Consider the following 27,982-nt stretch of genomic DNA (forward strand, 5'->3'; position numbering starts at 1 on the left):
AGACAAAAATCTGTTTCCCAAGTCGCTGGAGTTTAATCAGTGTTAAAAAAAAAAAAAAAAAAAGGCAAAAACTGGGAGAAAAATCCAGACTTCTAGAATAGAAAAACACCAAATCTGACCGTCAACCCCAAGGACCTGGCTTCCTTGAACTTCAGTCTTTCTCAATAGTCAAACTAAAAAAAGGTCCTTCCACATTTCCCACACTTTAATGGTATTTCATGTAACTTCTCAGTTCAGAAAGCCCTTTGCTTTTCATAGCAAATCAGCTAAATTACTTATGCTGTGGTCATCACCAAGATTCAAGTGCCTTACAAAGTATATTAACAAAAGTCAGCAAAATCTGACAATGCCACAGAAACTTTTATTTTTCCATAGTTAGTCCTCTCAATTGTAATATTCATTCCATGGTGAATAAGGCCAGAGTCAGCATAATCTCCTAACATATATATTATTAAATCAGTTTTGTTGAGAACGAATCATACTAGTTTTTTTTTATTTTGACCCTGGTGGAGTAACTGTTTAACCACTGGTGTGTGCCAGTAGTTCAGCAATAAAAGGATGTTCTTCAGTTTCTCAAAGCACCTTCTGTATTAATAGCATTCATTCTCAGTAGCATATTTACAATATAAAACTGATATTGCTCTTTTCATTTATTTTTACAAAAACCTTCATGAACAATAATGATTAACTTTACAGATCCCTCAACATCTGTCTGCAGCAAAATGACTCAGATTCCCTGAAGTCACCTACTGCCTGGAGATCAACTCCAGCATTCCCTGCCTTGGCTAGCAGACTTCTCCACTGGCTTGAATTCTTTGTTTCTACAGTATTTAGCTGAAGCAAAGCAAGGCAGTTTCTTGATCTTTTTCCTTTCCATCTCCAGGATTTGCATACCATGGTTTACATATTAAAAGCAGGGATACAACAAAGGTTGTCTCAAAGCACCTTCTGTACTAAAGAAAGAGGCATAGAAAGAAACGTCCTGATCTTCTGCTAGGGAGTCTTGCTCTATGTCAAAACTATGGTCAAATGCCTTCTTCAAAAGACTTACTTCAACCCAAAAGCATAGCACCTGGCACAGTGCGGTCCATTCTCAAAGAAGCTTCGGGCACTTCCATAAGAAACACCAGAAGTAATATTCTGTTGGCTACGCAGCTGTGCGGAAACAGAGGAACGCCCCTGCTCTGCACCATTTCCTCCACTAGGCAATGGTGGGACTCGAGAGGCAGCAGCTGCAACCAACATTATGGCTTGGGCTCCATCTTACTCCCTGAGTTCTCCCTCCTCTCTCTCTTTCAGGATTTTCTAGAATCTCTCCCTATGTGTCAGAATATCTTAGTGCCTACCCCCCCACCATTACAAAGAACAAGACGACCAACCCCAGGCCTCAGACTGTAAATCTAAGAGAAAACATCAGCTTTATTAATTACTGTCACCCTTTGCCTGCTGCCTGTCCCTTCCACGCATCCCACATATATACTCTTGTTCTCATTGGAGTCTGCTAGCCTTCCGAGGCACGGAAACAAGATCACTAAGCAGATGCTTCAGTGGTTGATGGCAGTCATCGCAAAGATATTCAGCTTGACCATGAATACTGTATTGGCAGGAATGCTCCTTTAATCTCCAGAAGATGGTCCACTTCACCAGTCTGACAACCTCCTATGAACTCCATTTGCACTTAAAAAGACAAAAAGTTACACAAATTGTTTTGTTGTTTTTTGTTTTGTTTTGTTTTTGTAGAGGCTTGATTTTTTGCTGCCTATCAGCACTGTCTCAACATATTGCACAATGTTTTCTTTATTTAAAAAAAAAGTCTTCTGTATCAGGCAGAAAGAAAGAAAATTTTCCTCAGGAGGCGCTAATGTGTACTATTGTCTGTTATTAGAGGTAAGTGGTTGCTTGTGTGGCCATCAGGCAGCGGGACCTAGTCAGACAAAAATAAAGTGTTATTAATGGCTTGTTCAGGAAGTGAATTCCACCCCCCCTCTCTCCCCACCACATTTCCTTATTCTTCCATTTTTCCTATATGCCTTTGGCCTGGTGTCCCAAACAAAAATTATATATGTGCTTGCCTTCCCTCCTCTCCTCTCACTCCCTTAACCTTGCCAGCTGGCAAACTTCAAGCAAATTTGAAGAGATGGACAGAAGTCTTAAAGACATTTCATGGAAAAATTAAAAGTAAAATAAAATTAAGTGATTGGTAGAGGAGTAATCCTATAACGCCCAAAGGAGGGAAAGGTAAAGACTACTTGGCTTTTTCACTCTGTTTGGCCTGAAGTAGCCTGAAGCAAACCCAACACTGAACTGCTGCTGTACATAGTGCCTCTTCTGCACTCAGCAGGCCAAGCAGAAGAAGAGCAAGTGAGGGAGTGGGACAAGGTCTGAGAAAACAAGGAATTTTTGTAGCAACATGAAAACAAAAGGAATATTGCAAGGATAATGGAGGGAACGTAGCAAAGAAAGATGAAAGAGACTTGATTTCATTAATTCAGCTTCTTAGAAGAACACCTTTCCTCCTTATGTGTTAGGTTTCCTGACTGTTTTTAAAAGCTGCTGAATCTCTGCTCGTGTGAAGGGGGGAGTTATTGCAAGTATCAAACTGGACTGGGACTGAGTCCTTAAGTTGCAACAACTACACTCCAAAATCTTATCATCCATCCTCAGCTAGCTGTACCATTTATTTAATACTTATAAAATGTAGTTTTTCTTACTGATGTAGATCTGTAAGAGCCCAGTCTGAAACGGCAAAAAACAACTTCTGCTACAAATCTTCCAAAGCCATGTAAAATTCCTGTATTATCAAACAAAATTTAAATTGTCACAAGACCATAACACTTACAGCAAGATGACAGCAAAACTATCCAATACTTAAACATGATACAGTGCAATAAACCACTATGTAAACACTGAGAAATTAACTATAGAAAAAAAGGAAGCATCGGAGAGAGAATATCTAACATATTCTGAAGTGCATCAATAAAAGTGAAAACAAAGCTATCCAAACAAATATCAGACCCTTTCCATGGCTTTTACAGGTGAAAATACATTCTGTGGGACAAAAACACCTACTTTGAATTCTTTTCAAGTGAAAAATCAAGAAAACATAACTTGTAAGCAAGATTCCCTATTGTGCCTTAACTAGTAAGTGAATCGTGCCTTTTCAACTTAGTTTATGTCCTCTGAGGACCAAATTCTGCAGGTTACACAAGTTACACAAGGATAATCCTCACAGTGAATTCAGTCTGAAATTTTATCTCAACTTTTGGACCTGGTTTAGCACAACTGCATCCTAACTATAGAAAATGCACAGAATATCAAGAGGCAGTATATATCCTTGCTCTTCCAGAAGTAACCAAATTATATTATAGTTATCAAAAAGGACACAGCAAGCACTCTCCGGAAAGAGCATACTGGGACACCAAAAACGAAGAACCTTCATTGTTTCATACAGCAACCAGAACTTTGTTTGTCGTATAATCTGCTAGAAGTTTAGTACTTCCCAGTAATTTATTAAGTCAATTTATACATAATATAATTGCAGTGATCAAAAGAATTCTAACAGGATATATGAGAGAAAGCACCAACAGTTACCTGTAGTTGAAAAAATCCCCCCAATAATGCCACAAAGCCTCACTAAAAACTGCCAAAAAGGCATGTGTTCTTCTGTCACTGTCACCATAAGTGAACTGATGTCATATTTCATGAATATTCCTGACACCCCATGGCTGCCAGCTGCATGGTTAATTACTCTTTCCTGGGAGGAAGATGGGAGAGAAACACACATTACTCACATCATAGTAATCACAAGGAAAACAATTTTAATAGATGTGTTGACAAACAGCTACTTTATCAGAGTTAGCAATCAACAGAAGAACAGGGAACATCAAGATAACTTTGGCTAATACCTTCAACCCCCCCCCCAAAACAACAACAACAACAACAAAAAAGCAAAAAAGCAAGCATCACGAAATAGCAACTCACTTTCCTCGTCACTGGTCTTCTGCACTACATATCTTTGTTCTCAAACATGCTCTGGTACTATCCTCTCAAGATTAACCTATGTGGTCCTTTAAACAAGCATGTTTATAACTAGGTTACTTTTGGTATCTACAAAGCTGAGCACGGCACAAATAAGCACCCTCTCCCCACCTTACGCACCAGCTCCAGCGAGGAACAGCTGATGTTCTTGCACCTAAGAAACCAAAGACTTCCCTGCCTAGGATTCTGTAGTTGTTGGGGGGGAGTCCAGGGGGAGGAGTGGGGAAAAAGATAAGGGTTATGGTCTGGGTCTAGCCCATGAATTCAAGTAAAGTGTACTGGTAAATACAATATCCCAAGTCTTCATACTTAATGCATTGCTACTAATCACATTTAAGTTGTTGAACAGCCTTAGTTATGGCAGTTTTTGAAAAGGAGCATAGATATCTACATAAAGCATCTGAGACTCCTTAGGCCTCATCCTTTCTCCCTCCTTGGAGCTTATCTCTGGATTCGTCCACCACAGAGGATTCAGTTGCTGCCTCTTAAAACCATCACGGAAGATCCTGAACTAGACTACACAGTCAGAAGCTCAAGTGAAATTAGTCCAATGCAATTTTTTGCTCACTGCATACTTACACATGTGCCAAAATCCATGACTATCAAAAAAAAAAATTTATCAGATTCTTAAGTTTTAAAATTTCTGTGGTGTGATGACCAGCCCAGTTATCAAGTACCTCCTTCCAAATTTTTGTCTGAAATGACCTGACTGGTAACAGTTACAGAGAAAAGAATATATAGATAAAAATAGTGATTAACTCCCACAACTAAACAGATCAGACTTTTTAGTTCTAATCTGTTCTTTGAAATCCTTCCATCCTCACTTTTACAGTTTCTTCTAATTTGCCAAAAAAAAAAAAAAAAGCTAGAAGACCCCAAAAGTAGAGAATGTGGCTGCTATAAACTTGTACTTTTAAAAAAAATTTTCAGGACAAAAATCCAATCCCTAGTTTCTTTCAAGTTTGCTATTGTTTGGCTGTTAGCGAGAGCTGTTGATAAATACACTGCCAGGTAAGGCTTGCTGAGGTAAGGGCAGCAGCAAAGAACCTAATTCCCTGAAGACATGCCTAATAAGAATACAGAAGACAGGGGAGCAAAACTGAACAGAAAGGCAATATATCACAGTTCCATTTCATCTATAGATTTAACACATTCTGTGCTCAAAAAATATGCAGAATACAGGTTAAAAAAAAAAAAAAAAGCAGCAAGCAGACTACCACTTCAGGAACTTCAGACTGGGCAACTTTTCCACAGTCAACTAACATGGACATATACCATATTTTTGCTGTTGCTACCTAATCAAAGTAATTTGGTGCCAAAATAATATATCATTTATGATACCAGCCACACAAACTTTGCAATGGTTAAAAAAACAAACAAACAAACCCCCCCACACACACCAAAAATCCACCAAAAACAGTACAGAATGCTTTCTATATTTCAAGAGCAAGGCAGCATTCAGCATTAAAAGATGGAGGGTCAGGCATACTAACACGGAAGAGAAAACTGAAGCTAGTTAAACAGACTCTTGCCTTTGCCTAGGGACCCTTAATGACTTTTTGTTGGTTTTTCCCTGCTACTGTTGGCCTAAGCCTACTTGGTCTTTTGAGCTAAAAGATGAAAAAAAGAATACTGAGTTAAATAAAACTCGCAGAAGTCCACCCTCAGACGATGCATAATCCTTCCTCCTCAGACCATTTTGGTCTATTTCTAGATTCCAGTGCTGCAGATTTAATTGCTAAAAGTTGCTGAAAGTATCTGAGGTATTTGATACAGGGTTAGTTGTCAGTGAAGCCTTGCTGGGATTAAATCTTTTAAACATAGCTAAACACAGTATCCCAAATACCAACAGTAGTTGAGATGATTCTGATCACACCTTCCAAGCTCTGCTTCCCCGTACGTTGCCCACTGGCAATTAAACCTTACTGCAATCAAGTTTCAGCCATGGCTAGCTGACTGCCTTTTTACAAGCTCTGCACATGTGCCTACTCTGATAAAATAAATGCTAAAACACCTTCAGTGAATAACTGGTCTTAATAGCCTTTACCAGGGTTACCTACTGAGCAAGTGAATGCATAATCCCACTCTACCTCCATTACTCACAAGCTTTTTCCCTAGGCAGCTTGTGATTGTGTTGCATCTTTCAAACAAAATGAATCCCTACCAAAAAATTAAAGAGATAACTAAAACTGCACAGTTTATCTACAAAAACCATCTTTACAGCAGGAGAGAAAAACATAATACCAGATGAAAAGATGCAATGTGGAATGAGACGAGCAGTTGAAGATGTACAGAAATTCAAGGAGTACTTTAGCTGGTACAGAGACTGTGCAAAGCAAACAGATGAAGCACACTGCTAGACCAGTAGGAGAAGGGCGTATATCTTGCCTTATGAAAACCCTGTTCATTCCTCTCCTTACTCCAGCTTACATGAACTCTGAGAGCAAACCTTTCCCTTTATTAGTCTGCATGTCCCAGCTTGAACATCAAGACATTGTCTTCTCTATTTCCCCTAGCAGTCTATTTTTAAGTGCAGCATGGAATTGTGAGGAAATACAGATTTTTATCCCTCTGAGAACACTATAAACTGTATTACTGTAAACTGCCATCCTAATATATTAATATCCTTTCAAGCAAGGCTTCCTCCTTACCTCTCTCTTTAGCTGTTCTTTTTAATTAAGCTTTTTGCAAAGTTTTTTCTTTGGCTTACGAATAAAAGATCAAAACAGAGTTCAGCGTCTAGAAATGATGAGGCACATAAGTGGTACGTAACACAAGGCCTTTTTCTTATTTGCATCAGTCTTTAAAACTGGTACCTTACGATTTGGCCATGTACTACACTGCAATAACTACATTCTTCCTTTACAGATTCAGAATTAAAAGTCTCTCCAAGCATAGAAGTGGAAGCTCTCCAGCCTAGAGACTAATTAAAGTCAGTAGTACAGCAAAGGCGAAACAAGGCAGGTGAGAAAGTGACCAAAAAAAAAAAAAAAAAAAAAAGCTTTCTGTGTGTTTAGTTTTTTTTCATACAGGCTACCTTTGTTTCTACCATTCAAACACTCCACAACCAAGTGTGTCTCATTCAAGTGAACTGGGGTTTTTTGTTTTGTTTCCCAAATGGATAAGAAGCTAGAAGCAGATTAAATATTTGTAATGCTATGCACAAGAGCACAGACCTATAATTTATGGATTCCTCCGCCCCTTAACATCCAGTGAAGCAGTAATGACTGGATACCTATCATTAATTCTAATATCAGACTCTAGATTTATGGATGCAAGACACTAATACAAGAAGTTAGCATGTGTCACCAAGCATAGGTATTTTACCATCAGTATTACACTGTTTACAAATAAATCTGGTGCACTGGAATATTCTAAGGAGTCTCTGTTCATGCCTGAGGAGTTTTCAGAAGCAAGGTACAATTTAGTCTCAGTTTTCAAATCTGAGATTTTGTTAAGAACACTACTAGATTTTTCTGTGCATTGTTTTCTTATTTCTACTCACCCTTTCTGTCACTGAAAACTGATGAGTTTCTGCTGAAATTTTATACGTATGGAGTTTGGTTGGCACAACTGTGATAAAATATTGGAACATCTGGTTGTCTAAAATAAAACAAATCTCACTGTTGAATTAAGTACAGGATAAAAGACCATCAGACACATATTTGCAAAGAAGTCAAACAAATACTGTTTAAAATAAAGTTAATCAACTAATCCTTTTACACTAGAGACATTCTTCAAGGAACTGCCACGACTACTTCAGCTTCATCTGCATGAACAAGGTTACTTTCCATAGGCAAAACCTACATCACATTTTTACTCAGACAGACATTTACACTTTACTCATGTAACAGAAAAGTTCACTGAAGTCAGTGCTTAAAATGAAATTTGCAGATAGATTCTTCCAGGGGATCAGAACGAACAAGTTTCACACTGTCATATCTGAAATAATACATACTGCCAAAGACAGGTCTATCTTGACAGTGGTTTAATTAGATTTTAGCCACTGAATTGTGTGGACAATGCTGGAAGCCCTTCTAAACTGGTTACAGTTTCTCTCTTGATTAGACAGATCTCTAGAGAATTCTTCTAAAGCAATAAGCATATTTATACATTTATGATTACTCCCTCTTCATTCAACACCCTAAGAGAACAAAGACCGATGAACTGAAGCAATTTATTTCAAATACACAAAATCAGAGTTGAATCTGTAAGCATTTCAGTTGCATTCTGGCTGGAACAGCCAACAGACCAACTGGCTTTGAAACAGCAGTAGCTTTCGAAGGTTCTGGGAATCACTTGTAGGAGGAATGGAAAAAGTCAGGGGTGAGGCATAGGTATCTCTTTCTATGTAAAGCAGGTTACTACAGTCCTTTATTTATACATGAGGAAGCAAAGCAATATACAAACCCTTCGTGTAGCCCTCTCACAACATGCAACAGGGAAGTGGCAAACCAGATTCAGGCACAGAATCTGACTCCTGATGCTAGATTTGTAACCAATTCACCAGATTTTTTGCTCCTCTTATGACAATAATGGGATCTATGAATCTCCATTTTAATACAGAGCTGCAAAATTCTTCAGTTTTTTCCAAACATACTGCAACTTCGACACAAGTCTGGAAGAAACTGCAAATCAACTTCAGCAAAACAGTGAAGGACAGCAGTACCAGTATTAAAAAGAAACCGTCCATTCAAGATGCCATGTAGGTAAGTGAACAATGCACTGTTCACTACCAAATTTATCAAAGCATGCTACTTGTAAATCACAGCATTCATGAAACATGACAATATTTTAAAGGTAATAAATGGAACACTATAGAATACAAAAATACTCAACACTTACGATCTGATGCAATTTTTTCTGTTCCATCCAAAGGATTAATAATTCCTGGAATAAGCTCTCCAAATGACAAATGATCTATTCTGTGAGAGAAGTTATAGGCTGAAAGACAATACAGAGGAATGAAACAAAGTTTTTAAACAAAATATGAAACTCTATCTTTCTCAGAGGGGAAAAAAAACAAAACTGCTTCTCACATCAAGAAATATCAGTTAGAATACTTCAAACACCACTGAAGTGCATTTCATTAGATTTGCACTTTGAATATATCCATAAATCCACAGGCATGTTTCAAGCAAAAGTCACATTAAGAATATTTAACAGAAGAGTTCAACTTCTGTAGAAAAGATATTCTAAAACAAAATATACCCACATTTGAACCAGCCCAGGAACTGAAGAGAGTTAAAGTTTCATGACTAAAAAATTCTAGCTGGCCAAATACTGAAGTTATTCTACAAATCAGGTTCTCATAACCTAATGGTATTAGAAAGACTAAAATTTTATAAATTAAACATACAGAGGAAGCATGAGGCAACTACAAAGTTATAACATTTCCTTATTTTGCAAAGATATATTTAAGTTCAACAATATTATACACTTATGTTAACGTAAATTTATCTGCAGACATTTGGAAGTTTAACCAACTGAACACCAACGTTTCTTTTTTCACAGTAAACCACCCTCAACCACACATTAAGCACTGCAGCAACACAGATTTAGTATCTAGACTCATAACCTAAAAAATAAAGTTCCTAGGGACACAGGTCAGACATTTTTAACCTTCTAAAAAATAAATTTTGCAGAAAGTAAGTACTATAGACTGAAATACAGGAATGTCACACAGTATCTGTGTTATAACAAAACACATCTGAGATTCCTGTGATATCATTATATTATCACTACCATAGAACCAACCAAAAGATAGATATTGACAGTGTTCAAGGTATGAAAAAGGTTAAGTCACTGCTGAGTTCTAACACCCTGAAAAATATTCTCCACTGTCTTCTGCAATGGAATTGTCCAGCCAGAATATCTCTGCAGCAGAAGTCCAACCTACACTAACATACAAATCAGAAGACAGCAGGCTGAAAGAAACAATACTGGTTCATATGAAGATGCTAGAAGAACTTACACTCATGGCTCACAAGGGCTGCCAAGTGTGCATGGCCTCGAGGGTGTGGTATTGCCCTGAAGAAAGCAAAATGTTTTATGAAACACATCATAGAAAGACACAGTTTTCATAAAGAGGACTAGGTGGAAAAATTTCCTCTCCCCATTTATTTCACCAAATACTTTTATATGTATAAAACCATGACATTTTTATTACTGCTGAGTATAGACAGCCTGAGTGACGTGGTACAGACATCAGACTCATGAAAATCCTCTTACACAAAACCAGTATCTTGTATTTTTAGAAATGCTAAAAACATGTGAAGCCAGGAGGCTACAAGGAGAAGAGCTATTGAACTCTATGACAAGAAAAGCTGCAAAACTGCTCAAGTGATTAATGTAAACTTCACTGTCTTTGCTCTAGGACTAAGCACGTTATCTACGCTCTGTACTTGCTGTATGACTAAGCAAATTAACTTCAGGTCTGGACACTTGTTTACAGTCCTGCATAGAAAGTACAATGCAGAGGCTGGTAAGAGCAAGAGGAAAATAAAAAAGAGCAACTGGAAAGTAAAACAGTCCGTCAGCCACCCTTCATCCCCACCAGTCAATAATGCAAGAAACTTTTCCTATTCAAGTTAAATCGTTAACAAATGCACGCAAGTTTTAGGAAGACGGAAGGTGGAGAAAAACACCATCAGTCAAGAGGGGCCAACAATAAGTTACCAAGCAGTCATCCTAATCAGGTGGTCAGCGATATCATCATTCCAAAAAATGCCAGAAGAGAAAGGGCAACATGTTTAGTAAAAGTACAGATATGAAGATGAGCAAAAGGAAGCCAAGAGATTATTCAGTACTGCAGATCTTAGAGATAGGAAGACAGAAGTGATGGTGATACAGATGTAAGGCTGAAGTAATCAGGTTTGAAAACTGCTTAAGAAGTTGGACATCTAGGGGCAAATACAAGAGGTAGTACAAGCCCAGACAAAAGGGATATTTGGAGAAATGTCCACACAGACAGCAGATGAAATTACATGTGGACAGATTGGAGAGCACAGATTGCATGCTAAGATCTCTAAGGGAGACATCAGCCAGGATGATGAGGAACAATATAAAAGAAATATACTGATGCTGAAAGAGGTGGCAGGAAGGCAAACGAGGACAGCAGATTTGGAGAGCCCAGAGAAAAAAAGTTAATACAAATTTGTATGCTGTGTACATAAGCCAATACCATAGTAGAAGCATATCAGAAAGTCTCTCAAATCAAGATGAACTGGCATTTAGCTCCCCAGCTATGGTTCTGGAACTATGATATCTCAGCAGTGAAATGAGACATATCTACACCTTAGCTGTGTTGGTTAACTGTGTCCTAACAGAAAGGTGGATAGTTGGACAGGCCCAAAGAACAGAGGCAAGTACAAGCAGTCTACTCTATGTCATACATTTTCGAAGGACCAGTTTTCAAGGGTTTTCATCTCATAAGACATTGGAATTCATTACGACTACACTGCATGCAAGAAGAAAGAACTCATTTTAATAACTCACAAAGAAGAGAAACTGCATGAAAAATAATATTAATCACGTGTGTGGGAAGATGAATAAAAACAACAAAAAGTCATTAATAGAAAAATGTAAATGCATACACATATACATGCATGTACTATGTAATGGTCAATTTTTTTTATTTCCAGGAATTGAACAGAACATACTTGCCCACAGTTATGTGAAAGTTCCCTGCCACTTTATTGACATAGAGATGACCATGAATTCTGCATGCATCTGGAGACTGTAATGAATTATCTTCCCTGTATGGAAACAAAAAAAGTGTACTTAGAAAATATTTTCTAACAGAAGTAGAACTACATTTCTTTTTCCTGGCATAAAGGTATAGCATTACCATCCACCTCTCCTCAACATATTCTCCTTGAATTATAGGGATGGTAGAAGGGAGGGGAACAAATAAAGACTTTCCTTCCAGGTCTGTCTGATGAAATCCATAAGCTTTCATTCACACCTGTATACAGCGATCTGGCCTACAAAGCTAACTTTTGACATCTGAATATTTGAACAGACAATTACTAGAAGGGTTACAAAGCAGACATACGACTTTAAGAATATCTTGCTATCCTATGAGATATTTTGAATTACTTCTACAGAAAATGGTTTGTTCAGACAGTGAAGTTTTATTGTCAAATGAAATCAAATGAAAAGAACAAAATATATAGTCATATAACACTAGCAAAAATAGCTTTCAACATTTAATTTTTAAGAAGCCCGCCTCTTCACACACTTGTTGGGGTGTCCACAACCCACAACAGATTTCCATATCTGCTCCTCAGAGAGAAAGGAAAAAAAAAAATTGTTAAATATGCCTCAAGTATAAATAGCAACTCAAATTCTGCACTAACAAGTGTCACAGAGGCAGTGAAGGAGGATTTAATGAATCTGAAGACATCAATTAAATGGTGGGGAGGGGGAAACCAAACTATTTTTGAGCCCTCTTCAGCCTTGCCTTAGGAAGAAAGATTGTATTTAGCCCTCAAACAAGGAGATTACAACATGGAAAGTACATATAGCATTTTTGGTAGTGGTTTTCTGTTTTACTTATATTTTGTTTTGCTTTTTAAAGCATGAAGGAATTTCAGCTTCCATGTGGAAAGCGTTTTTCCCTGAAAAAATCACATAGCATCTAGGTTCAGGCAGAACAAGCTTTCTATGCATTAGTCTCTCAGTATTTTGTGTGTGTATAGTTGGAACAAAGTGAAAATAGCAAGATTTCTCAGCACAGTTTTAACACTGCTATCTCAGAACAGGGCATTTACCAATAAAATATATTTTTATTCAAAGACTGATTCTTGTAAAAGCCTGAAATACTAAGTCACTGCTAAAAAGAGGATTTTTTTTAAAACTGCTGGAAGATAATATTCTTTTATTTAAAGAAGACTATTTAGTATTGCTTTGGCATTACTAATTCACATTAGAAAGGAAGTATCAGATAAAACAGGCATATATATTTTATAAAATAAATAAAACCGTAAACCCTCATCAGGTTGGAAACCCCAAAAGGTTTTCATAAAACAAGAGCTCTCCAAAACAAGTATGAAAAATACTATTGTAAAATGTATAGTTTCTGCTTAAATAAACAATATAAAATAAATTATGCCTAAGTATCACACAAATACAGAAAAAAAAAATTGTCAATCTAAAAGTAACCTTTTTGTCCAGAAATACATTAGCAACTCAAATTTGTCAACTGATAAAAACTAATTCAGAAATGTCATGGCTTTTTCAACATCTACAAAAAGCAAGCAAAGCTTTAAGATAAGAATTTTGGATTCGGGATATCAGAAGCAATGAAAAAGCAGTTAGGTCTTTTTTTCTTATAACCTTCTCTTCAGAGAAAAAAAAAAACAGAAAAAACCCCATAACCATAACAAAATGTTAACTCTAATTAAACGGGGCAGAGGGAAATACCCCAACCTCTTCTTACCGTGGTGGCAGTGCTGTCGAAGCACTTTTAAAAGCACTTTTGAATATCACATCTTGAAGAGAGTGTTCTTCCTGCAGCCTGTTCTGAATTAACTGCAACATCCTAAAGATTATACAGAAAAGTGTGAAAGCATGCAACAGTGAAACAGAAGATAACTTGACAATTAATTATCAGCTACAGTTACAGTTTTTAACTAGCGAAGTCTGCAAAACCTCATGTCAGCATCAGAAGCATTGCATTGAACTTGGAGAACATTCTATACAATTCAAAAATATATTAATGTAAATATAATTCAAGCTCTGGTGTTCAGTACAGTGTATTACTAAAACTACACAGACTCCCAAATAAGCTTCAGGTTTTGTTAGAGGGCTATCAGTATAGGGATCAAACGCATAACTGAGTTTTTAATGAAGTCACTCATTAAATTGAGTTAACATGTCAACTGAGTTACATGAGAGAGATTGAAACTTACTTGTTTTTGCATCAGGGTGCCATGGTTTGCTACTATGGTTCATCTTTGAGATTAGATGTCAAGCTATCTCCATCACACATTTGAACCCACAATTAAAACTTGTGTTACCTAATCTTTGTCTGGAACCGGAAGTTGGTATTTATGAGTCAATGTATACATCTTGGCTTGCAATTGCATGACCTCATTCCGGAAATAAGTCCAAACCCAATGCAGGAACTCTTATCAAACTCAGTTATTGGAGCAGTCTACAGGCCTCACATAAAAGCACGTGGGCGTTTATATGCCCAGTCTTGTGTAAAACAGTATAATGAAGCATTTCTCACAGCCTTTTTTTCAGATGTTTCAAGAATTTTTTGGAACAATATAGTTCAAATAATAATACATTTATCAGTTGAAGAGGGTGAGCTTTTCTGGTAAACAAAATTCATATTCATCTCATGACAGCAAATGAACAGATTTATAAAGGGGGGAAAAAAAACGTTACTGCACACAAAGTTTAAACCAAGCCCCAAATATGTTACTATCGGTTAATTAAAAAAGCCTAAGAACACGGCAGTTTATTAAAAAATTTACAGTGAGACAGTTTATTTACAGCAGAGATCTCAAATGATGAGAAAAGTGAACTAATTTCTTTACAATGGTTCACACTCTTAAATTAAAAGCAGGAGCTGTCAAACCCAAGACATAGCTCTGTCATGTAACTCTGGAGTACCTTAAGGTCATTTCCAGTATAAATAAATGCAAACAAACCACTGCCCAAACTATAAGCATATCAGTGCTTTAGAGTTATCTGTTACCTTTGCCACTCTTTTTGTTGGGGGCTGAGTTCAAATACTACCTGAAACAAAAGTAACACATCTAATAAAACACACTGTCAGGAAGCATCAAAGTCCCACCTGTGAAACTCAGAAGAGAATCATGGAGGGATTATAAACAACATCGCATTTAGTACCACATACTCAAGCTCAGGAAAGGACTTTGCACTTCAAATAATACATTTAGTGTTGAAAGTATGTAAATTTCTGGTCACCCCCCCAGTTTCTTCCACTTGTTTACATTTATGACTTCAGTATATTTGCTAAAGCTCTTGTAACTTGGATTAGCAGTCTCTCCCTTTCTAGCCTTTGACTAATAAGGACTAGAAGAAGCAGTGAGTGACAATTTAATTCTAAGGGATGTAATTTATATACATGGTTTTGATGCAAGCAGCCATGATGAAAAGAGCAGAGGAGCAATCTTTGAGAAACAAGTGCCCAGGTGCAGCCTGTTAATTTCTAGGGTCATCCCTCCTTAAGCATTTCAGTAATACAAGCTACTAGACCACTTATACTTGAGTCAGCACAAGATTCTCACCAGTCACGTTGTGTGCTGAATTCAAGTCTATATATCCGTTAACACCGATGTTCTCCAGAACAGTTAATTCAGTTACAATGAATGCTCAAGCCTACCCAGAGCTACAGCCAAAAAGAGATTAATTACAGGGAGCTCCTTCTAAGATTATAATTGTCAGGGCAACTGGTAATATTCAGCAGCAACAGCACGGTAGAGATGAAGGTTCAGAAGGAAAGAGGAAATGTTCCAAGGAAGAAAAAACGAACAAGCTCCTTCCCCATTCCAAACACCCCCTTCCCTTCAGCCACCTCCTCTTGCTAACAAATACACACGATGCGAGTAGGAATGGGGGGGGGGGTGAACTAGTAAGAATTATTTCTCAATAAGGTTCAGTTACTACTGCTGAACTTGCATTCTCTATTATTCTTCCTGCAAATGATAAAGTACTTTCATTCAGTATAACTATTTCAAAGCATATGGTATTGCTTTAAGAGCATAGGCTTACATACAACCATAGCCTTTAGTTTGTAATATAGAAATTAAAACTTGGGGAGGTTCTGCGTAGCCCAAATGTGGGAAAAAACTACAAACAAGCAAACCAACCCAGCTGTGCATCACATCAAGTAAAAAGCAATTTCCTTTCAAACAGAGGCAGAATAAACTTACTGGTTCATAGATGAGCCCATCTGCAGAGGCAACCATTGTTTCTGCTAAATCCAGAACATCAGCCCCCACATCTATTTCAAATAGGGAAACAAATATTCAGAGGCAGATGATGATCATAAACAAAAAGAATGTTATATTGAAATTAAATTTCACTGCACTCTTTAAACCCCAAAATAAAGTTTCAAAATAAATTACTGTGGAAAAATCTATTTTCCCTGTTAACAAAGTCCTAACCAGCAGAGAAACAAATCTGGCAAGAAGTTGATTACCATTTAAAAAGAAGGAAAAAAAAAATCCATCTCCAAAATCCCACAAACCTACTTTACAATATATCCAACTTCAAAATATCATGGACTGATGCACAGTCACAAGACAAAAATTTATACTAGTTACAGTATTTTCTCACTGATGTAACACTTTCAGAGATGTTATATGATCCATACACATACAAGACTTCTATGACCTGTTACATGCAGTTAAATAACTTTTTACCTGTTCCACAAGCACTGAATCTAAACCAAGACTAGTCAAAACAGAGGGTAAAGTTCTGTTTACTTCTCGTAATTAAAAAAAAAAAAAAAATCCAAAACAGAATTTTCAAACTATTTGATGCTAACTGGAAGAGAATTTAAAGAAATAAATTTTAAAAGAAAAGATGACTTGTGAACTAATACTCGTGAGCCAAACATAAGTGCTGTACAATTAATACAAGGTTTAATACAGTCAAAAAGAGAGACACTTTAAATCTTGCTTTCATGCCTGATAAAAGCAGTATTCCCTCTCTCAGTCTCTCAAGAGAACCAGAACCAGTGCATACAAATAATGGTTCATTACTAAATTCTGTCAAAAGCATAATAAGTGTTCCCTTTAACTGGGAAGGCACCCATATGTTCATCCAGAGGATGAAATTACTTGATAGTTCAAATACCGTTAAGCAGCAGACCAGATTAATATTTGCCAAATTCATGACTGTGATAAGTTCTGGCCTGGGGATTAGTTGTGTCTCACAAGAATATTCCAGCTAGAAAGGAACTGGAACAACAGATGATCTTCTTGCTGAGAGGCAAACAAAAGTTCTGTGAGCTGTGTATAAGACAGCATAAATACTTTTTTCAAATCTCATACCAATTTCATTCTTTCAATAAGAGATATAAAGATACATCATGTTATCAAGATCAGAAGAAATTTCACTGTTAAAATACTTCAAAAAATATCCAATTATATTGCAAGCAAAAGCTTTTTTAAACTTTCACTGATGGAATACTTACATTGACACCTCATGGCAACTGTAATATCAATATTGATTCTTAATTTACTGAAAAGGAGAAAAAGGCAAAAAGGTAGTAAATAACACCAAATAAACATATCAAGGTTACTAAAATTCTCAGATGATTTACAGAAATATATTTGAAGGACAAAATTTACACCAACAGATACAAATATGAGCCATTTAAAATTTGGGTGAACTGAGAAAGAGTTTTAATTATTAAAACAGTGATGACCACTCATGAGTTAAGAGCTAAAAGCACTGGATTTCCAGATTTCTCTGTTGAATTTTACTTTCAAGTTAATAACAGATTTGTTGAAATAATACTGGTCCAAGAGTTTGGCAGTCTCTTATTAAGAGCATATGGTTTTCAATAATAATTTACATGTAATTTTTTCTTGCAACTATAACAGTGCACTAAATTCCACAGAATTCAGTGGATCAGGACAATGCAGAAGTTACAAATCTGAAACTATAAATATCTGAGCACCTTCCTCTTGCTATGTCCTTAAGACGGCCCATTCTATTTCCTAATCAGAATCCTCAAAAAGAGCAGTGACATTCAGGATCACGCAGAGAAGTAGCTGAATTCAGTTCCCAGAAAACACTGTCGTCTAATAAAGACTGTTGTTTTTGCCAGAACCATTTCTTTAAAAAAGTCTTTTCACAAAACTTTTTTTTGTGATGCTTCTCCCTTAAATTCTCATATTCTGTATTTTTTTCACAGCAGGAATTTTTAGTCTTTCTGGTATACAAGACAGCCAATTAATATACGTATATTTAGCTTATTACCATAGCAACTAGCTAACCAGAGCTTTTAAAATTATTTCAATGCAAGAAGTGTGATATTTAGAGGTGCTCAGTATACAATATCTCCATTAACTTCAGTGGAATCATGGGTACCTGGCTTCACCTCAGGAAGAAGGGCAAACACAACTGAAACCAACAGCAAATGTATCAATTTTGGTGGCCACAAGAGGAGATAAGATCAGTCGCAACCTCCGGATAACCCAGTCCAAGCTCTGAGTGCTTAAGTTTCACCTCTGGTATAATGCCAATATATTATCTGCATAAACTAGGATAAGAGTCAAAAAACCCACATTTGATGTGGAGTTACATACTAAAATGCCTTCTGGATGTCAGTAAATAATTCTTCACAGGTCTCCTTTGCCAACATGCCCACCCTATTATGACTTCCATACCGCGGAAGGATCTGTTTCTTTTTCAGAGATTCCAGAAAAATCTCAAATCAACCAACAAAAGAAAAGTTAAGTTCCTTTACTATTTCATTTTCAATTTCAACCACTAATTGCTTGCAACTCATAGGAACATTTAAAAGCTATTCTTTCCTTAAAGGCAACAACTGAAACTTTCAAAGGAAATACAGTAAGTAAAAATTACCTAGTAAAATCCTTGTCTACTTCATATTCATATTTCATCCATGTGTCCCGATACACCATAAACTCCATTATAGTCAGGAAAGCTATAGTTGTAAATGCTATTAGAGAAACTGAGGGTCAAAATTAAAAAAAAACAAAGGTTAGAAAATGAGAAATATTATTCAGAAGCATAAGCAGGAGAAAATTCTAACATTCCAGCATCTGAGTATTACTGGTAAAATACCAGCATCTTTAATTCACTTGTAAATCCATAAGCTGCTCTTAAAAAAAAGGTTCTCATATCTACAGTATTTACTTTTACAGAGGAGGGCAAAAGAACAAGTCCTAATTTCTCAAGTGCCGTTGACATAACAGCGGCTGTGCTCTCAGACAACTTAACAGACCTTCTTCCCTTGCCGGGCACAATGATTTTTTTCTTGGTAGGAGAGAGCTGGCAAGACGATGTGTACTTCATCAGTACTGCTTCTCTTTCAAATACTGAAATAGAATAACGTGAGCTTCCCACCTATTTTATTCATAAAGATTCCCTGAAAATATGCTACCCAGGTGTTTAGCCTTCTCCTAAAGACTTGGCATACTATATAGCCAGTAGCAAAGACATGACATTTCATTAAAGAAGTGGAGGACCGGCTCTCAAGAATCAAACCAAGACCTCTCACATAGTAAATGGCAAGTCTGTTGCAGTTTTCAGTATTTAGTTAAGAGGTTCTATTCTAGAAATAGCTCAGATAAAAGTAAAACCCCTTCACCCCAGTTACACCAGTTTAAGACTATTTCAAGAAATACCTTTGCATCAAGAAAAGTCTTTTTACATAAAGTACAGTCAAATACTGGAATGATGGGGAGGTTGTGAAATCCCCATCATGGAGGCTTTAAGAACAGGTCAGATCCTCCTGAGCATATAAAACAAAACGCAGACAAATCACTGTCAGAGATGGTCTAGGCAAACTTAATTCTAACTTCAAACATGAAGAAAGGAGTAGGTGCATCTTGAAGTCCCTTCAAGCCTCCACATCTCAACAATATGAGTTTCTAACAACAAAAATTTTTTTATCTAGTTTCAGAGACAAGAAAATAGCAAACAGAAATAATATGCATTATATTCACTGTTCAGTTATAAAGGTGCCCTTATTAAGTTACTTGTGCATAGCAACACAGTCAGAACTGCCAACCCCAATATCTGGAACAATTCCCTCTGGAGATATGTGTAGCTATCCATTCTACCAACACCTGAGGAAATAAAGAACCAATTTGAAATTATCTTCAAGAAAATTAAATGGTATATTCTAATGTCAGATGTGCCTTACATATCTCCAAAGCAGCCTGTTCATCATGCTTGCAAAGTTGTACACGTGAAGGGAAGATCATCCCATCGCGCTTAGAGCCAGAAACATAGTTAACAGTTGTACAGAGGCACTTGCTATGCACCTTTTATTAAATCTTGGCTTTAAATTGAAAAAAACTTCAGTTATGCAGCACTGTATTGATTTTTACAGCTTATTTACAACAGTTGCTTTCCACCTGCATTCCATGGATTATTTCTATGGACTCTGTGAAAGGCAACTTGAGAAAAACAAGCCTGCTGTTGATAGGCTCCAATTCTTTATACAGTGGTCTACAACCCACAAGTGATAGCAGGGGGAATAATGCTACAGTTCTATAGGATCAGAAAAGAAGTCACTGATTGTGGTCAAGCCAGTAACATTTTAAGTTCAAGCATTCACTTGAATGCTATATAAATGATCGTATATATATATGAAAACCTTCATGTCAACGCATTATACCGAGAAAGCAGATGCACTAATCAGTTGTTAACTTTTCTGGCTATTAATTTACTTTTGGAGCCCTGGAGGTCAGACTCACCCCAGCTAAGCAATATGACAGCTGGAGCCACACTATCAAAAGTCACCAGGAAATGACTTGAGTAGTTGCTGCTTTTGGGGTAATTCTAAGCAAAGGTATTTGTGAATTTGAGCAGGAAAAGAGAGTCTGTAGAATTCAGAAGTTGCATCCTTTTGTGAAGGCTTTGCCAGCTTGACAGCACAAGTCAAAAATCTAAAAGTACAAAAATCAGTGTGAGAGTCTGATTTTTCTTTTGCAGTGGAGTTTTAAGACACAGTCTGAAAATAGAATCTTGGTATGTTTCCATCCCTACCATGCCAAAAAATAAGCCTGATGCTTTAATTCCGAGTGAAATGGGAACACTATATTCTATGCCATTACAAAATTTGAACAAGAGAATCCTATATTGTCATTCATAATGCTACTGGGATAAGCTGGACAAAGAACTCTAAAGTACCTTGTGATGCTGAGACAGCCTTAAGGCGCCATTCACCAAAGTGAAGCTCTCACAAAGGACAGTGCCATACTACAAAAGAATTCTTAAGCATTTCTTTCTTTCTGTGAATTACAATATAAGAAACAACTCACTGGCTTTCTCAGGAACTTTTTTTTTTTGTTAACATTAATAAAAGGTTATTTAATCAGTTCTTAGAGGTTATTTTATGTACAATAAGCCTTTAAATATTAATAGTGCAATTCAGGAAACATAGCAAAATATTACAGATACTTGCAATATTTACTTCTACATTACAAACAGCGTAATGACTTTAAAGGCTTATCTGTCAATTGCAATTGCTTCTTGTACTTTTTATTCCACTGAGTTTCAAACCTAATTGCACATAAGAAAAAGATTTTTGTTCTGTTGTTCAAACTAACAGCTAGCAGTTAGATACCTAACTGCAACCAATTGCAACACTACAACAGGTGAAGTCACTATCTCTGGATCAAGTCAGCTCTTACCCAGCCAAACTAGAGGCACAATTTTCTGGTCAGATACAATTGAAAAGTTACTTCTTTCAGCTACAGAGTTTGACAGAAGCTCAAGTGACTACTAGGGACAGTACAAGCCCACACCCTGGAGTAAAGAAGTGTCTAGTTCTTCAAAGGGCTTCCCTTATTCTCTTTGAAAGTCTACTGCATCTTGAAGATAAAAAGTTGGAGAGCAGCTCTTCATCCTGCTGCTGAACTCAGCCAGCTCTCAAACACCTCAGAAGTTTCTTCCCCTCTTATATGAAGTATAGTGCTGAATGCAATCTGCATTTCAGGCCATGCTGTTAGTGTCTCACCCAGAAGCTTTGTACAGTGAAAAGAATAAGACTTAGTGGAACTCCACAAACAAGGAGTTTTATTATGGCTTTAGCACAGCGCACTTCACTTGTAATTGTTTAGACATGTTTACAGTGCACATTTACATTGGTTTGAATCTTAATTGCTGTAGACAAAATCTCACTTAAGAGGAATGTACTCTGTCTAAGAGGAGAAGATAATATGTCATCATCTGCAAGAAACCAGCTCTGTCAGACCATAAAAGTAATCAAGATAGCAACCCTGGCTATTTTCAAACAAACACAGATGCCCATCTTCTTCCTAATGAAGTTTCTATTCCCAGAATAGCATGCTAGACTGAGTCAAGAGCCAACACGAATCATGCCAGCAACTCAGTAAGGCCTACCTGTGCCTCCGCTTGCTGAAGTCTCTACATAGCTTTCAGGAACCTTTGGAAAGGCATCCAATTCTTTCATCAAATTCAGGGTCTTCTTCCGATTCAGTCGCCTCATCTTCAGCACACTCCTCCACTTCTTCCTTCATATATTCCCTCTGATGAGAGAATACGTGGCTGTGATTAAGAGTTACAAATAATATTGCTCACACCTAAAACCAACTAACCATAATCATAAAGCTCAAAACGCACAGCTTAGAGTACAATAATAAGGAAATGAAAGCCTAAGAAAGGGGTTTTCTGGGAACACATGCTAGACAGTTATTCTTGCTTCAAAAATCTGTTAAAATTGGACTGTACACTGCTGCTTACATTCCAGCCATATCCAGCACATTCAACCTTGAATTACTATGATGCATTTCTTTCTCAATGAAATTCTTATTGCTATTGGATATACTGAATTTTAAATTTAAAAAACAAACTGAGTCCTGAAGTAAGCTTGCTATACAGACCTGACAACGCATGAAAGTCACCGACTTGGTAACGAATATCTAATACGTTGCATAAACTCAGGAGGTTTTCAAACTGCTTTGCAATCCTTTATTCGGCCAAGGTGGGCTATATGCTAAAGAAAAATATATACTATATGCTAAAGGAAAAACCACATATTTTGAACATTTACTTTTACATTTTTTGAATTTTATGATAATAATATTAGTTTTTGTTTGTTTTTTTAATATATAAAATTATGTATATATAAATTTATAGATATATAAAAACACTCCCCAAAGCAAATTAAGCATCAAATCCTAGTTCCAGCCTTCAGAATCCTTTTTTTTGTCCACAGAAGTGATCTCTGTTTCACTCGAAGAAGTCACTAATACATTAAACAGCATGATGCCAAGAGAAGGAGCCTGTCCAGGAAATACAGCCTTAAACTGTTTCCAAATCATGCAAATGTGCTCACAACCTTGCCCTGCCAATATGTTGCATGTTTTAACAAGTTGGCATTGCTATTTTCCTTCTGAGGAAACGCTGCACTTTGCCCAGAATTCTGAAGCAAGAGAAAACCACTTGATCGTCATACACTTACTGTATTCTGAGAATATGTTTTATTATCATCCCCTATTTAATGACACCAAGGCAGGCAAGCTAATCTACACTCTTGACATGTGAGAAGTTCCTCGTCAGCATCTTGCAGAAAAGTCTGTTAATTATTCTCCTCCATTCTGGAAGCATGTTAACCCTCCAGAACGGCCCAGAGAAATTATTCAAGAGGTATTCCCTTTTCTGCCCCTCTCTGGTGCTAAACAGACTTTGCTATTGTAAAATAACAAAGGAATAGGCTTTACTGGAAATGAAAGTTCACACACGAAGAATCACAATCTATGTCTGCAGTTTCCTCACTACACAGAATTACTTCAAACCTCAGTAAGAGTATACAGACCTCGCACTTGTTTAAAAAATGAAAAATAAAAGGAAGAAAGAATTTTCTTTAAAATATTTCATTCACTTGTTCTGCTATTTGGCAGTAACAGTCAAATCAGCCTGCAGGGAGAAACAAAATAATATTGTGTAGGCTGCACAAGATCAAAGAAAATGCAGTTAAAGTCAGCAGAGAAGACGGGTCCTGTAACAGAAGCTTGGTTATACAGCATAAAAAAAAAAAAAAGGTCCTATCCTCACTACACCATGTAACTGTTTCAAAGAATCCTCCCAACTCCACTCAAAGAAGTTTATAGAAAAGCAGGGAAAGATGCTGGAAGTGGTTGCTTCGTATCCTAGCAAGACAGGACTGAATCAGTTTAGCACTGTTTTGCACTCTTCATGTTTTCTCTGCAATTACACATATAGGAACATACCTACTTAAAGAAGTAATTTAGAGAAAGTTTTCTTCTCTAAACTTAAGAGAATTTGAGAGCGCTTTCTGTGCTAGCGGGCACGTGGGTTTTTCTGATTTAGCTAAAAACCCCTCATTTATTCATGAGCTGCTTTACTCCCAAACACAGATTCACTTTCCGTTAGAAAGTGAGAGACATCCCTGCCTCGCCCCCGTCCTGCCCATCTCGGCACACGTGCCTCGGAGACACCAGGCGCCGCGTGTGGAGGGTATCGCTAGAGAAGCGACGCAGTATGAACCCACGATGCTCGCGCGGGAGGGAAAGTTATCGCTGCAAGCGAGCCCAGCACAGCGCAAGTGCCGTTCAACACGCAGCCGCCAGCTCCGCCTGCCCCGCGGGCCCCGGGCCGCCCTCCCTGCGCCGGGCGGCGGTACAGCTGCCGCTCCGGGCCCGGCAGCGCAGCCCGGCCGCCGGCGGCCACGCACCGCGCTCGGCCCCCGGCAACGGCCGCCGCGGCGAGGCCGGGAAGGGGGCCGCGGCCCGGCGCGGGGACAGGCCACGCCGCCGCCGCCGCCGCGCGCCCTCCCTCACCTCTACCCCTCGCGTCTCTCGCCGTCCCTCAGCACCGCGGGCCGGGCCTGCGAGGAGGCGGGAGCCGCAACGCCCTGCTCGGCGCCCGCCCCGCTCAGCATGGCCGCGCGCGTGGCCCCACAGCAGCAAGCGCGCGGGCGGCCGGCCGGGCGCGCTCCGCCGCGGACGCCCCGGCGCCGGCAGGCACAGGGCCGACGGGAGCCCCGCCCGCCGCCGCGCAGCCCCGTCGCCGCGCATGCGCAAGATCCCCCCCCCCCCCGCGCCTGCGCAGGCGGCCGCGCGCCGGGGCCGCTGCGTGCCCGAGCTAACGGCTGAGGGGCGGCTCGCGCGGGGGAGGGGCCGCCCGCGAGCGCTGCGCGGCCTCCCCGCCGCGGAGAGCAGGCGGGAATACACGCAGAGGAGGAAAAGCGAATCTTCTCCCCTCTCTGCCCGCCAGCGCTCTTCGGATTTAAGTGTGATTCCCGCAAAATGCGAAGTGGCCGGCCAGGCCCTCCTGCAGCCCGGAGCACGGCATGGCGCCGGGGTGTGGGAGTCTCAGGGAACAGCGCGTCGAGGGCGCCGAGCCTGCCAAAAACCGTAACGCATGGCATATCCCATATCATACACAGGCTTCAGCTTACGACTCCCGTTCCGAAAAACTTCGTGCACCGGCTCAGCATTAAATCCTGCAGGTTACTTATGCTCTCGAGCCTAAGTAGCTTCCTGCAGTGTTAGGATGAAAAGCCACCAAAATAATTATATATAAACAGAAGGAATATAGTAATCCAGAGAGGAGAAAGTAGGTATCAAGAATAATTTTGTCAAACTGAGAATTACTGCAATGAATTATCATTAGAAAAAAGGGATGCATGCCAAGTATCTTTAAAAGTGAACTAGAAAAAGCACTAATTACCTGGCTTGAAGTAGTAATACTGTTTTGGACACTATGGGTCTATAGATATAAACAGAGGCAAGGTTTGAAGAGAGGTAATATCTTGTATTAGACTAACGGTGGGGAAAATAATAATGGGGAAAAAAAAAAACAGAAGATTTGAGGCTCACAAGTCAGTCTTCAGACTTGAGGGGGGAAAAAAGTGCTGATTTATGCCTGAAAGCTTCTCTGTTTTTTTCATTCTATTGGTTGACCTAGTAGAAAAATACTACCTCTCAACCACAAACCTTTTCCCCTTAGAAGCCCAGATGTTCTTCCTTCTCCAGATTTTTCCTCACAGTCACAGCAATTCATTCTCCTCTACTCCAGTGTCCTCTGTACTCATTTACAACTCTGCTGCTACCAAAACAGACTTCCAAAGTCAATTATAATGTGGTTACAGCTGGTTCACCCTACTGTCAGTGACTGCAAGTTCATGAGCAGCTGAGCCAATCTAACAACTTCTACAGCCAAAAGGGGAGGTCTCAGATTCTGGAAGATGCTAACATTCAGATTGCTTCAAAGAATTGTCCAGTATGCAAGAGTTCAACAGAAATCAAAATCATTATACCAAAGGTTATAACATCTATAGAGCAGAACAGAGAAAGATTGAAGACTCCAGTATTTTCTTATAGCAGGACAAACAAATACAACCTATGCATAACCTCAGAAACACACAGAAAGAGATGAGCTTCACAGCCTGAACACAGATTTGTTCTTTTTAATGTTTTAGAAGGAAAAAGTAGATCCATGACAAAAGAATCTCAACCAGCATGCCAAAGTACGTACAATTTGCAGAAAACAATCGAGTTTGTCTTGGTATTTACAGCATTTAAGAAAGAAAGGAACCTAGAAATGAGACAGGAATATGAAATATGAACAGATGCAAGGAGCAACTTTTGCTTTTTAGGGATAAGCAGAGATTGGGTCCGGAAGAAGAAAAGACAGAGCAACACACTTACGTTCTCCTTCATTTCTGATTAGTCTGTTTTGATCAGTTTGGCAACTAGGATAACTGGACAGCTTTAGATCAGAAAGAAGAAGAGGGTGGGAGAACGATACTACAAGAGGCAAATAACTGGGCCAAAAATAAGTTTATCTGTGCATTTGTTCCCTCAACTCAGAAACAACACCAAGCAGCTTTAGCTACAGCACTTAAAGCTCTTAAGTCCACATGCCAATGGCTGTAAAGCATCATTCTGCAGCCAGGGATTTTGCTAGCTAAGCTCTCTTTTCCCTTGAAATGCTTTCAACGCTGAGGGCTGGAAAGAGCAACTGGCAGGTCTGGTTATTAGCTGTGCATCAGAGATGCTCAACAGATGTTCCCGCACGCTATAAAGCAAAGTGATGCATTCTGCTCACAGCCAAAAAAGGGTTTTGGCATTACTGCTCAACACCACATTGAGATGTCTCTTAGAGGCAAGGAGTACCATGGGACAAGCTTGCAGCTTTGCACCATTATAGTCAAATTTTTAACTACAGATGTCTCTATAGGATTTTAAGGGAAAAAATGAGGTAAACATTTTTCAGAATTTAAGAAAAACAGATAAAATTATATAATGATAACTTGTTGCATTATACCAATACTATAGTATTCGGCTGTGCTAACTCAACATAGCACTGCCCATATTGCATTCCTGACATATCACAGTACTCCTTTCCTTAAGCACCTGTGTGCTTATTTTATGCCTACCTGATGACGCGTCTGTAGGGTGACAGCCTATCAGCACCTGCCAGATTACCTTCAGGAGCCCGTTCCCGCAAGGGAACGGGGAAGGAAGAGGAAGTCCGGCTGTCAAACGCAAACCGCGCAGGTTTAGTATGCTCCGGGCAAAGGACTGCTCCTTAGCTACTGTTCTGTGCAAATGTATTTCGCTACAGTATTTAACAAGATCGCAAAGCACTTCTAGACCTGAGTTCAGTCATTATGCACCTCATCTGCCTCGCCAAACAAACAGCACCGAATACTAGTGATTTGCAAAGTCCCTTAAGAGGGGAAAACCACCTAAGATGCCTCGTATCTATACAGGTTAGCAAACCGCAAATGAACTAGGACAGGAAAAAAAGCCCTTCCCCAAGCATAGTGTACTATTGAGCACATCCGATACCAAAGACAGTAACAGAGACAGGCGGCAGATCAAACAAACGGAGCGCGTGCAAACACGCGCAGACTCCGCACCTGCGCGCCCACGCACTTCGGCGTTAGTGTGCTGGCACCCGTACAAACCGTACCCCAGGATGCAAAGACACGAGATTCAGAGTCTGCCTGGAGCATGGGGAGGCCAAACCCCCGCCCGCGTCGCTCGCCGGGTCCGCGGCCGCTGCGGAGCGGCTTGTCGCCGCCGCTGGGAACGGCGGAGCGAGAGGAGCAGCCGGTGCCGCGGGCAGCACGCGGGGCAGAGGGGCCGGGGGGAGCCCGGGGGGAGCAGGCGTTTACCGGAGCGCCGAAGGGTCGAGGTGGCATTTGGAGAGGAGGAGAGGGAGGGAACACAGGTGCAAGGGCGCGAGTAGGGAGCTGAGG

At 39.0% G+C, this 27,982-nt stretch overlaps 1 protein-coding gene across 6 annotated transcripts; it reads right to left on the reverse strand.

Moving 5' to 3' along the window:
• Positions 1 to 341: 341 nt before the first annotated feature.
• ERGIC2 (ERGIC and golgi 2) lies at positions 342 to 27,982 on the reverse strand. 6 transcript variants are annotated; one of them, XM_013946549.2, is made up of 15 exons: positions 22,132 to 22,211; positions 20,917 to 21,017; positions 19,404 to 19,510; positions 18,619 to 18,727; positions 17,219 to 17,265; positions 15,951 to 16,021; positions 14,750 to 14,790; positions 13,481 to 13,582; positions 11,700 to 11,795; positions 10,013 to 10,068; positions 8,884 to 8,982; positions 7,544 to 7,641; positions 3,592 to 3,754; positions 2,712 to 2,791; positions 342 to 1,924 (listed from the first exon to the last, which is right to left on the reverse strand). In XM_013946549.2, exons 4-15 carry the CDS (start codon positions 18,684 to 18,686, stop codon positions 1,859 to 1,861), a joined length of 987 nt encoding a protein of 328 aa, XP_013802003.2. In that variant the 5' UTR covers positions 18,687 to 18,727; positions 19,404 to 19,510; positions 20,917 to 21,017; positions 22,132 to 22,211; the 3' UTR covers positions 342 to 1,858. The 6 variants fall into 6 exon arrangements, with proteins under 6 accessions (XP_013802003.2, XP_067172209.1, XP_067172204.1 ...); XM_067316108.1 differs by lacking the exons at positions 19,404 to 19,510; positions 20,917 to 21,017 and adding an exon at positions 27,899 to 27,982 and having other exon boundaries at positions 22,132 to 22,277; XM_067316103.1 differs by lacking the exons at positions 19,404 to 19,510; positions 20,917 to 21,017 and adding an exon at positions 24,552 to 24,719 and having other exon boundaries at positions 22,132 to 22,277.

This window comes from Apteryx mantelli, chromosome 1, assembly GCF_036417845.1.
Source record: "Apteryx mantelli isolate bAptMan1 chromosome 1, bAptMan1.hap1, whole genome shotgun sequence".
NCBI classification, from domain to species: domain Eukaryota; kingdom Metazoa; phylum Chordata; class Aves; order Apterygiformes; family Apterygidae; genus Apteryx; species Apteryx mantelli.